Here is a 12,500-nt window from a genome sequence, read left to right as displayed (position 1 = left end):
GGTTTGGGTCAGAAGGCCTTGAAGGAAGCAGACTGTGGTTTGATGTTAACAGCATCAGATTAGATTCGGTTTGTCTGGTTACTTGAGCAGCATTACATCACTGACCTTCAGTCCAGCTGCCGTCTCCACACACGCTGCAGCTCTCGCTGACGTCATGCCGCTTTCACGAGCTCCGTCTGACTGTTTCTTCTCTTCCCTGTCTCGTTTTTCAGGCCCACCTGGTGGCAGCGTTTGAGCAGAGCCTGGCTAACATGACCATCAGACTGAAGAGCCTCACCATGACCGCAGAGCAGAAGGTAAAACACTACAAAGCTGAAACGCTGAGTGTGTTTACATACACTGAATAATCTGATAACTGCAGAAAGTCAGATCGTGTCACTAACTCCTCAAAATGCAGCTGCTCGTCTTCTCACTAGGACAAAGCGTAGGGAGCAGATCACACCAGTACTGGCTTCTCTTCACTGGTTGCCTGTAAGCTACAGAACTTATTTTAAATTTTAATGCTCACTTCTCAGGCTGTTCGTGACGAGGCTCCAGCATGCATCACTGAGCTCTTACGTCCTCTTCATAGCGCGAGAAGTTTAAGGTCTTCGAATCAGGGGTTACTAACTGTTCCTCGTACTAACTTAAAGTCAAAGGGGGACCGGGCTTTCGCAGTTTATGCTCCATCAAATCGTGGAATAATCTCCCTACTGATGTCAGACTCCCTGAATCAAGTGAGGTTTTTAAAAAATGTTTAAAGATTTATTTTCATTCTCTCGCTTTTGATCAATGTGCATTTGAGTGTTTAAACTGTGTGTGATACTTATTTGAGTATAGGATCATAAAGATCTTAATTGTCTTGTATTTTATTTGTAAGTATTATGTAACTTTGTGAGTCCCTCCCTCCTGCTCTTAAGTAATCAGAAATGGGGAAACTCCACTTCTACATGAGTCCGGCAGCAATCGCATTTCTGCGTACATCCAGATGATAAACCAATAGAATAAGACGTGATGTAAATGTAACGTGAAATCTAAACATCGTGAGCGGCTTTTTTAGTCACTTTAGCTGAAAATATAAAGGAGCGTTATCTAGAAGGTGAAGAATATTTAAATCCCTCGTTTGGTCGAGCGCGCAGTCGGTCTCAGCATCGCTGAAGAAGTGCTGCGCTGCGTCTCGCGGGTTCTGTGTTAGACGCTGCTCGCTGTCTCCGGGACGGCGCTCTGTTTTCACGCGTGCACAGACGGAGAGAACCGAAAGAAATCAGAGTGAGAGTTTACATTCAGATTTATAGACCTTAATCTGAAAATGATCGGATTATAAGGTGCATGTAAACGCGCTCAGTAACTGTGTGGTTTTGAATACAGCGCTCTGTCGAAGTCTTAAGCACAATATTCAAAGTGCTATGTAGGATTCTTCACTGAAAGAGTCACTGCAACACTGCAACACTGCAGTCTTCAAAGAGTGTTTAATCCAGAACAGCCACAGTATGTTTGTGTGCCAGTGGTAGCTTATCACATAGTACTAGAAATCACACAGGGGTGCCAGCAGAAATTTGCATTATTATGCTTTTTTTCTAGATTTTTTATGTGTGTGTGTGTGTGTGTGTGTGTGTGTGTGTGTGTGTGTGTGTGTGTGTGTGTGTGTGTGTGTGTGTGTGTGTGTTTGTTAGGACTCTGAGCTGAACGAGCTGAGGAAGACCATCGAGCTGCTGAAGAAGCAGAACGCTGTGGCTCAGGCTGCTATTAACGGGGTCATCAACACACCTGAACTCACCTGCAAAACTGAACGCACAGGTGAGAGAGTGACAGAGGGAGGAGAGAGTGACAGAGGGAGGAGAGAGTGACAGAGGGAGGAGAGAGTGACAGAGAGAGAGAGAGAGAGAGAGAGAGAGAGAGAGAGAGAGAGAGAGAGAGAGAGAGAGAGAGAGAGAGAGAGTGTGTGAGAGAGAGAGAGAGTGTGTGAGAGAGAGGGAGAGAGAGAGAGAGAGAGAGAGAGTGTGTGAGAGAGAGAGAGAGAGAGAGAGAGAGAGAGAGAGAGAGAGAGAGTGTGTGAGAGAGAGAGAGAGAGAGAGAGAGAGAGAGAGTGTGAGAGAGAGAGAGAGAGAGAGAGAGAGAGAGAGAGAGTGAGTGAGAGAGAGAGAGACAGAGAGAGAGAGAGAGACAGAGAGAGAGAGAGAGAGACAGAGAGAGAGAGAGAGAGAGAGAGAGTGTGTGAGAGAGAGAGAGAGAGAGAGAGAGAGAGAGAGAGAGAGCCTATATCACCACAGACTCACCTCAGAGCGAATGATGTCACAATACAGTGTGTCTGGATGTTTCATTATAAAATTAAAAATAAGCGTTTTATTGGATTTAGTGCCAAATCCTGATAATATTATTAGCACTTTTTTTAAAATGTAGCTCTACTGGCTCTTTTTGCTCTGTTACAACGGATCAGATGTCGTGTATCATGAAAAGTTCTGTTGGATTTTTGCCGTATTGCCCACCTCAAGTGTGTGGCACTGTATGATTTGCTGTTCTGTACAGGTTTGAGTAAAGTGTGTGATGTGTGTGTTCAACTGTTCGTTAAATGATGATCGTGTTATTTCTTCTGTCTTAAACTCCCTCTGGTTCATGACTGTTCTGCAGGTTCTAACAGCTTGATTTATGTTTTGTAGTTATGCGGGTTCTAATGACTGTGTGTGTGTGTGTGTGTGTGTGTGTGTTTTTGGTTCTTATGGTTCTAGCAGTCTAGCATGTGTGTTTTTGGCTCTAAAGGTTTGAGCAGCTCAGTTTGTTTTTTTGGTTCTGCAGCTCAGCGTGACGGTGTGTTTTGGTTCTGCATGTTCTAACAGCTCGGCGTTTATGTTTTTGTTTATGATGATTCAGCTCTTCAAGGTTTGGCATGTGTGTTTTCGGTTCTACAAGTTTAGACAGCTCACTATATAATTTTGGTTCCGCAAGTTCCAACAGCTCAGCATGTTTTGGTTCTGCAGGTGCTGACAGCTCAATGTGTGTTTTTAGTTCTGCAGGCTCCAGTGGTTCAGTGTGTGGCTTGTTTCTGGTTCTGCAGGTTCTAACGGCTCGGCCTGCATGCAGCCAGACCTGCGTATGCGCAGACAGCACTCCTCTGACAGCGTGTCCAGCGTCACCAGCGCAACCAGCCACTCTAGCATGGGCTCCAACATCGAGAACCCAGACAACAGCAGCAAGAAGAAGAAGAAGAACTGGGTAAGTGCAACACGTACACACACTGTGGGTGAGCGTGCTGTTAAAGACACATACACACTCAGCCCATACCTGCAGTCATAATACAGAACGTTGAACACTCCAGTCTCTACAGCTGAGCTGAGTCAGATCTGTTCACAGTGGTGGTGATGGGAACCAGACGTCCCTCTAAAAGCTCCTACAGAAAGTTCCTACATGAACTGGTTCTGAATTCACTGCCTGATGACTGAGACGCTGCTTTATGAGAGTTTAGTATAAATGTAGTTAAAAAGCAGCTGCTGGTTTGACCAATCAGTGCTCAGTAAATTGAGCTCATGATGTAATTGATGATATTAACGAGCCTCTGTGGCGACTGTGAAGGTGTCCAGGAAAAATATGGACCCGAGAAATTCTTGTCACTTTTTATTGTTTTTATGTTTATTTGAAAAAACATATTTGACCACTGCTGAGGTCAATTCTTTAAAAATTTGCTTAGATGCCTAAAACTTTCGCACATTACTGTGTGTTTCTGCCTATTTCTCTCTTCTCCCTGTAAACTAGGCGGTCTTTCAGCTAACCCACATGCAAGCCCACCTGTCTGTAGCAGCCTGTCGCCTGTCCACTCATTTATCAACGTCAATGTTTTTTTCTTCTGTTCATTCCTCCGTTCACGCATGTGTCTGTCCGTCTGCACGTCTGGTTGTCTGTGACTTTTTTTCCGTCCAGTTTGTGTCACATAAAAGATGGATTATGATATCAGATCTGTATGAGGAGCAGGCTTGGAGTGTTGGACAGAGAGCTGCCAATCAAGCTGCTCATCAGCTACGTCTACACAGTTCTCAGATAGAGCTGATCAGTTTTTAAGCCATGTTTTATCATATTTATATCTTCTGTTTTTCAGTCAAGCTTTGCTGGACCTTTAATAAAATTATATACATACACTCTGTGTTCCCTGGGACTTTAAGTGCTCCTTAGTCCCTTAGATGTTGATTCTCAATGCCAATATTATACTGTTAGTGGTGGTGTGCCTCAGGGGTGACCTATGGGTCCGGTTGTGTTAGAAAAGAGGACTGTGTTTGGGGGTCGTCTTTCAGGGAAACCTGTGAATAACAGCGAGGAACTTCTCTCCCTGTCTAGTTCATCCTGTCTCCTTTTCATCCTGCAGTTTAAATGATTAGCTTGGTGAGAAAAATCAAATATACACATTTTTTTCCTTTAATCCAAATGCGCTCAGTTCTACTCAGTTTGCCACGACACGTTTGGAGTCTACGGGAATGTACAAAAGCCTGGCTAAAACAGTGAGAGTAACCAGCTTTGTCCATATATTATAGATAAGAGTATATTATACAGTATATCTTAACAAAAATAGTGCAAAATAATACTAAAATAGGTTCTTTAAACAGGCAAAGCTTGCAAAGGAGCATTCATCCATTCAGACGGTTCATTAGTTGTTCATGGTTCTGTGTAGAAGCATTCATTTTGACTAAAGAACCGTTTTTAAGGGTGTACAGTGTGAGTGTGAGAGGCCACATGATCAGGTCTTTTAGAGATGACTGAACAAATCCACATGATGAGATTAGAAGATTGTAAACGTTGGGATTTTCTGTTGTGTGTGGTCTGTGCTCCGTGGCTCTATCACGCTCCCACCCAGCAGCTGAAATGTCCTCTCTGTGTCTCTGTTTCTCTGTTTCTTGCGTGCCATGGCTTTGGCAGGTGTATGAGGTAAGAGCGTATGTGTTAGCGAACCCTGCTACATCCCTCCCGGCTAATGCGCTGCAGTACTAACACTTCCTTTAGCCTGGTAGCTTTAGTGCCCCCTGCTGTCTCTTCTTCTATTGCTTCTCACTCTTTGGCCTTTTTATTGAAGGCATGCTTCTACACCTTAAACTGTGATGGATTGTGCCCCCCCCCCACCCCCCCACCCCCCACCCCTGTTGCCCTTTTATATTTCCGCCTAGGCATTTTAGATAGCAGCAGCACATGGATTAAGATACTTGAGAAAAAATAAAATAGTCTTTCGTCCTCGTCCCCTCAGGTGGCCCAGAAAGTCAAAACACAGTAGCGTTTATGGAGCAAAGCAAAAGACAAGAACGCAGCATTGATAACAGGGAACACATAATAAATTCATGTTTTTTTATTCTCCCTTAATGTTACGTATTCTTCTTTAGTTTGCCTCCTAAATGCTGTTATGTTTTGACTTTCAGGAGCACCATAAGAGCCCCTGCAAAATGTTTTCTTAGGGTAATTCACCTGCAGACGCGTAGGGCATGTAGGGCCGAGACTGTGCGCAGTACAGTTCAATAAGACAGTGCAGTACAACACATTAATAACAGGGGGATAAATGCGCAGTGAATGGAATTGGTGCAGTTAAGACTTCGCTCATTAGACTAAATTACAGCGCAGTAAATGTGATGTGCTCAGTAAATACTCTGGGCAAGTGGAAAATTAGCCTCATGCTCAACAATAAATACAACCAAACGAACCTCCTAGGACCTCCATGTAGTTGCGCTCATCAGCCGTACCACCTGCCATCAAGGTGCACTTTGTAGTTTTATAGATATGTCGTGATAAATTATGTTACAATGCAATTCATTCAGATGTCGTGTATATTATCAGCACTTGTCGACCCTGACCAACTGCTTTATTCATTATCAAACTTGGGATCAAAGTTAGTCCTGTTTAACTGGGTTTAGTGCCAAATAATCAATACAAATCATCGTATTCAGAGTTTTTGATCATGTTTTTAGCGCTACTGGCTCTTTTTTCTCTGTTGCAACTGATCTGAAAAAAAGAATATCGTGACGTGAAAATTTCTTGAAGTATTGACGCAATATTATTTTTATGCGTGTAGCTTAGTGGTGGTGCTATGGTGGTCTCTGTCCAGTGATGAATGGTGTACAGGGGGCTGAAAAGCTGTGTAAGAACAGATGAGCTACAGAGTGCACCTAGATAACGCAAGTGATAAGGTCGAGACCCTGAAAGTCTGTATAACCCCCCCCCACCTTTTCTTGCTTCTCCTGTGTTTTTCTCTTCTCCACCACCGCCCCACATTGGCCTTCTACTCCATCCCTCAGTGCTCCAGCCCTCCTGATGATGCTGTTGTAGTGTTACAGCTCTTCTCATTCCTGCACTGTCTTGTCTTTCCTCTGTGTTTACAGCTGCGGAGCTCCTTTAAGCAGGCCTTCACCAAAAAGAAATCTCCAAAATCAGCCTCCTCGCACTCGGACATCGAGGAAATGACCGACTCCCTGCCCTCCTCACCAAAACTGATCCACAACGGCTCCACCGCGTCCACCATATCCACTCCGCTGCTCAGGAACTCGCACTCTAACTCACTGTACGCAGCACGTTTTAACTGTCTGGGGAGCCTTTTGACTCAATCTGGAACTAATATTACATTTTCACCTTCTGCGTATGAATGATTCAACATCTACTATTGGAATATGTATGTGGACATATTACTCCGCAAATGCGGGGAAGTATGCAGTAACTAGTTATTTATCAATTATTCAGCGTCTACGATGAATTCATCAGTATCTACTGTGGATTATTCACCATTTACTATGAATTATTCACAAACTACTTAGAATTATTCAGTATTGATTATGAAATATTCAGCATCTACTATGAATTATTTAGCACCTATTATGAATTATTCAGCATCTATTATAAAATGCAATATCTGCTATTAATTATTCAGTATCTGCTATTAGTTATTTAGTATCTGCTATTAGTTATTCAGTATTTGCTATTAATTATTCAGTATCTGCTATTAATTATTCAGTATCTGCTATTAGTTATTTAGTATCTGCTATTAGTTCATCAGTATCTGCTATTAATTATTCAGTATCTGCTATTTGTTCATCAGTATCTGCTATTAATTATTCAGTATCTGCTATTAATTATTCAGTATCTGCCATTAATTATTCAGTATCTGCTATTAGTTATTCAGTATCTGCTATTAGTTATTTAGTATCTGCTATTAATTATTCAGTATCTGCTATTAGTTATTTAGTATCTGCTATTAGTTATTCAGTATTTGCTATTAATTATTCAGTATCTGCTATTAGTTATTTAGTATCTGCTATTAGTTAATCAGTATCTGCTATTAATTATTCAGTATCTGCTATTAGTTATTCAGTATCTGCTATTAATTATTCAGTATCTGCTATTAGTTATTTAGTATCTGCTATTAGTTATTCAGTATTTGCTATTAATTATTCAGTATCTGCTATTAATTATTCAGTATCTGCTATTAGTTATTTAGTATCTGCTATTAGTTATTCAGTATTTGCTATTAATTATTCAGTATCTGCTATTAGTTATTTAGTATCTGCTATTAGTTAATCAGTATCTGCTATTAATTATTCAGTATCTGCTATTAGTTATTCAGTATCTGCTATTAATTATTCAGTATCTGCTATTAGTTATTTAGTATCTGCTATTAGTTATTCAGTATTTGCTATTAATTATTCAGTATCTGCTATTAGTTATTTAGTATCTGCTATTAATTAATCAGTATCTGCTATTAATTATTCAGTATCTGCTATTAGTTATTTAGTATCTGCTATTAATTATTCAGTATCTGCTATTAGTTATTCAGTATCTGCTATTAGTTATTCAGTATCTGCTATTAATTATTCAGTATCTGCTATTAGTTAATCAGTATCTGCTATTAATTATTCAGTATCTGCTATTAATTATTCAGTATCTGCTATTAGTTATTTAGTATCTGCTATTAGTTATTCAGTATCTGCTATTAGTTATTCAGTATCTGCTATTAATTATTCAGTATCTGCTATTAGTTATTCAGTATCTGCTATTAGTTATTTAGTATCTGCTATTAATTATTCAGTATCTGCTATTAATTATTCAGTATCTGCTATTAGTTATTCAGTATCTGCTATTAGTTATTTAGTATCTGCTATTAGTTAATCAGTATCTGCTATTAATTATTCAGTATCTGCTATTAATTATTCAATAACTTCTCTGAATAATTTAGTATATACCATATATTATCTAATATCTATTCTGTATTATTCAGTGTCTACTATGGATTTTTCAGTATAAATGTGTTTGATATCTACTGTGAAATACTCGGTATGCACTATGAGTGATTCAGTATTTACTCTGAGGCTGATATTTAAGCTCTAAGAGAGGAACGTGAAGTGTAGAGTGAGTAAACGTGGTGAACGCAGAGTGAATGCAGTGTGTACGTGTGCAGATAAGCCTGTCAGTAATGATGTGCTGAGTTCTGGTGTCTGAGCTGTTTTGCTGTCTGCAGGCTGCAGGACTGTTTGGATGGAGAGGCTGAGACGGTGATGCAGCTGCGCAGCGAGCTCCGGGAGAAGGAGATGAAGCTGACGGACATTCGGCTGGAGGCGCTAAGCTCTGCCCACCAGCTGGACCAACTGAGAGAGGCCATGAACCACATGCAGGTGACCCACCCAACCGGTTACCCACATCTCCTTTTCTACTAACAGACACTAATGTGTCTGGATTTAAAGCGTCGAATCTGCACTTTTTTATTCACTGCTTCTCCACTCCTCTCGGTGTTTATTGAACTGGGTGTAATAAGCGATTTAGGGCAGACAGGCCATGGGAAGGATTTTGAGTTATTTACGGTAACTAATGACGTGTTTTTGAGGTGAAGACATTCTCTAAATGTTTGTGTTTGTTTAGTCTGAAATAGAGAAGCTAAAGGCAGAGAACGATCGCCTGAAGAGCGAGAGCCAGACAAGCGGCCGAGCATCATCTCAGAGTTCGCTCTCCAACCCCCCTCACTCTCAGACACCCACAGCCGGCCTGTCACAGCACAGCCTCAACCTCACGGAGTCCACCAGCTTCGGTAAGTGGCAACTGGATGAATGTTCCAAATTGAGCTCCCACATTTGGCGTTGCTTTAAACTCTCTAAAAGATCCAGGCGGTCAGTGCAGTGTGTAAATAGGGGTGATGTGATCTCTCTGTGTTGGTGTTGTGAGGATCTGTGCTGCTGCTTTCTGTACGAGTTATAGAGGACTGGTTGATTTCTCCGGTAAGAAAACCTCATTGCAGTCACGAAAACTGCTGAACGGACAGTGGTGCAAGTTTCTCTGCATCGCTTTGAGAAAGAAAAGGCTGAATTTTAGTGATATTTCTCAAATGATTAAAGCTACTTTAGTGTGACTGGCTGTGTTTACGTGCATATAAAACAGATCACAGAGTCTAAGATCACACCCAGGTTTCCTACCACAGATTTGGTATATGAAGCTCTGCAGAGTCTTGATCATCAGAAGGAATGGAAATAGTTGCGTGTGTGGTATAGTTATGTGTCGTCAGCATAGCCATGAAAATTGACGTCTCGTAATGACATCACCTAGAGGTAACAAAGACAAAAGCACAGGCACTTAAACTGAACCTTGTGGGTGTAACATGGAGCGATGAGGAGCCGGAAGCATGTGTGGAGATCATCAGGGTCAAGACAGTCCAGGTTCAAAGAGCCAACACGGAGAGATTGGGGCTCAGACACAGGACACAAACAACTCCAACAAACAAAACGTCCAGCAAACAAAGACAAACACCATCAAACACCGTCAAACACCGTCAAACAGTACATCCAATACATACATCCAACAAAGACCAGCAGACTCACAGGGGAAAACACAGGGCTTAAATACAGGGTTAACGACTGTTCACAAAGACATGGGTGGAACAAATCAGGGGCGGAGTCAAGAAAACAAGGGGCCAGACTGGGAGAAACCAAACAAAGAAGCACATGGACACGTAAACAGACGCACATGCAAGACCAAAACCCAAAGCACATGGAGGAGAGGGCGGAGCCAATCGTGACGGTGGGACTCAACGAGAAATGTCAATTTTTAAATATTTTTTTGCCATTTTTAAAACTGTTTCTGAGAAGCCTGCCCAGTATTCAAGACAGTGGATTTGCTGAGGTGCTGACCATCAGTAAAAAAGGGATCCCTTCTGGAATTATTTTCCAGTTTAATTCTCTGTAAAACATGACTGAGACTGAAAGGACCGGCACGAAACTCTGTGAGGTCTGCTCACAAACTTTAAAAGAATTAATGTTCTCTGGTGCTGCTGCTCCTCTCTTTGGTCTCAGACATGCTGCTGGACGATGCTGGAGGTGACAGTTTCCGTAAAGAGGGCCGGCACGTGAAAATTGTGGTCAGCTTGCAGGAAGACGCGCCATGGAGAGAGGTCAGTCTGCGTTCTGTTTGAACCCATTGTGTGTTTATTGTCTTTTTATATGAGCTGGTTTCTGCTGCTTTCTTCACATTCATCTGTGTACTGCACTCTACACTTTATTCAGTGCTGTATGTTTTTAATATTTAATATAGATATTTCGTGAACCTTCTTCTGCTGTTTGTTCCACCTGAACCTGTACTGTTTTGCATATTTCTATTATACATTGCTGTATGTGTTTATTTATATTAACATGTTTTACTTACATTTTAATTAGTACATTCCATGCAAAAAATGTTCCAAGCCCAAAATATAATGGTTTTTACTGATATCTGGTGTTTTTGGCTGGTCAGAGTCCAGATTTAAACCCTATGTATAATATTTGGTCTCAAATTAAACTCAAACTAGCTCAGCAATGTTTTTCAGCTGTTTGAAGCCGTCAGTGCTGAGTGGATCAATACTGACTCTGCGTTTTCTAAAAGACTGTCGGCACATTTACACACTAAACCTCAACACTTGAAGAAATCAAAGTGAGAAAACACACTGAATTAATTTGAGACCAAATATTATATATAGGGTTTAAATCTGGACTCTGACCAGCCCAAAACATCAGATATCAGTAAAAACCATTATATTTTGCGCTTGGAACATTTTTTGTTTAATGAAATGTTTTCAGTGTTTTGCTCATAGTGGAGTGGACAGATATTTTTGTGCGCCCACTCTGAACAAATTCTTTGTATGTGAAAGTGTAATTGGCTGACTCGGATTCTGGTTCTGATTCAGGAGTGCAGGCCACGGGACTTCATGATTGGCTGTATCGGAGTGAGCGGAAAAACCAAGTGGGATGTTCTGGACGGAGTGGTCAGACGGCTTTTTAAAGTAAGCACACCAAAACATATATCGGATCAAAACCTTCATCTCCAAAATGGCATATTTACAGGAGAAGAAAAAGCGTTTTTAACTTGAAATGGAAGGTTTTTTGTTTTCATGATAACAGACATTTGGTACACAAGGCAAACAAATGAGGTAAAAACACGACAAGCCATACAAAATTAAGACATTACATGAGGCAAACAAATAAAGTTAAAAACAAGACATTTCAAACATTAAAAAATAATAAACTGAACAATAAACCGTATAAATGTATACCAAACAAAGAAAGTATAAAAAAAGATAATATTGCTTTGCTTTACAGAAGAAGTTTTAATGGAAGTTAATGTAACAAGATTTTCTTTTTCTAAGGACCTTAGCAACCACCTGGGAAAGCTTAACTATGTCATTATGTAAAAAAGTAATGGAAGTGCAAGGATTTTGCTGGACACTGATGATATACATTTATCTGTTTATGTACACTTTATTGCCAAAAGTTTTCACTCGCCCATCCAAATCACTGAATTCAGGTGTTCCAGTCTCTTCCGTGGCCACAGGTGTATAAAGCCGAGCCCCTAGGCCTGCAGACTGCTTCTACAGACATTAGTGAAAGAATGTGTCGCTCTCAGGAGCTCAGTGAATTCCAGCGTGGTGCCGTGATCGGACGCCACCTGTGCAGCAAGTCCAGTCGTGAAATTTCCTCACTACTAAATATTCCACAGTCCACTGTCAGTGGGATTATAACAAAGTGGAAGCGATTGGGAACGACAGCAGCTCAGCCACGAAGTGGTCGGCCACGTAAAATGACAGAGTGGTCAGCGGATGCTGAGGGGCATAGGTCACCGCAGAGGTCACCGACTTTCTGCAGAGTCAATCACTACAGACCTCCAAACTTCATGTGGCCTTCAGATCAGCTCAAGAACAGCGTAGAGAGCTTCATGGAATGGGTTTCCATGGCCGAGCAGCTGCATCCAAGCCTTACATCACCAAGCGCAATGCAAAGCGTGGAGTGCAGTGGAGTAAAGCGCCGCCACTGGACTCTAGAGCAGTGGAGACGAGTTCTCTGGAGTGACCAATCACGCTTCTCCGTCTGGAAATCCGATGGACGAGTCTGGGTTTGCCAATTGCCAAGAGACGGTACTTGTCTGACTGCATTGTGCCGAGTGTAAAGTTTGGTGGAGGGGGGATCATGGTGTGGGGGTGTTTTTCAGGAGTTGGGCTCGGCCCCTTAGTTCCAGTGAAAGGAACTCTTAAAGCTTCAGCACCAAGAGATTTTGGA

General features: G+C 41.5%; 1 protein-coding gene across 9 annotated transcripts in view; it reads left to right on the top strand.

Annotated features, from left to right (window-relative positions):
- Positions 1–12,500, top strand: part of nav2a (neuron navigator 2a) — a 302,183-nt gene that overhangs the window by 280,710 nt on the left and 8,973 nt on the right. For 6 of the 9 annotated variants that reach the window (XM_037545218.1, XM_037545214.1, XM_037545217.1 and 3 more), the window contains 9 exons: positions 213–296; positions 1,653–1,776; positions 3,032–3,189; positions 4,879–4,887; positions 6,324–6,502; positions 8,450–8,603; positions 8,848–9,013; positions 10,269–10,366; positions 11,135–11,230. In XM_037545218.1, coding sequence (XP_037401115.1) covers positions 213–296; positions 1,653–1,776; positions 3,032–3,189; positions 4,879–4,887; positions 6,324–6,502; positions 8,450–8,603; positions 8,848–9,013; positions 10,269–10,366; positions 11,135–11,230 — 1,068 coding nt within the window. The remainder of the gene's footprint in view (positions 1–212; positions 297–1,652; positions 1,777–3,031; positions 3,190–4,878; positions 4,888–6,323; positions 6,503–8,449; positions 8,604–8,847; positions 9,014–10,268; positions 10,367–11,134; positions 11,231–12,500) is intronic. The other 3 variants (XM_037545219.1, XM_037545220.1, XM_037545212.1) reach the window with 1 other exon arrangement.

The sequence above is a fragment of the Pygocentrus nattereri genome, chromosome 15, assembly GCF_015220715.1.
Source record: "Pygocentrus nattereri isolate fPygNat1 chromosome 15, fPygNat1.pri, whole genome shotgun sequence".
Taxonomy (NCBI): Eukaryota; Metazoa; Chordata; class Actinopteri; order Characiformes; family Serrasalmidae; genus Pygocentrus; species Pygocentrus nattereri.
Note: the sequence above shows the minus strand (reverse complement) of the source record. Positions and strands in the feature narration are given on the sequence as shown.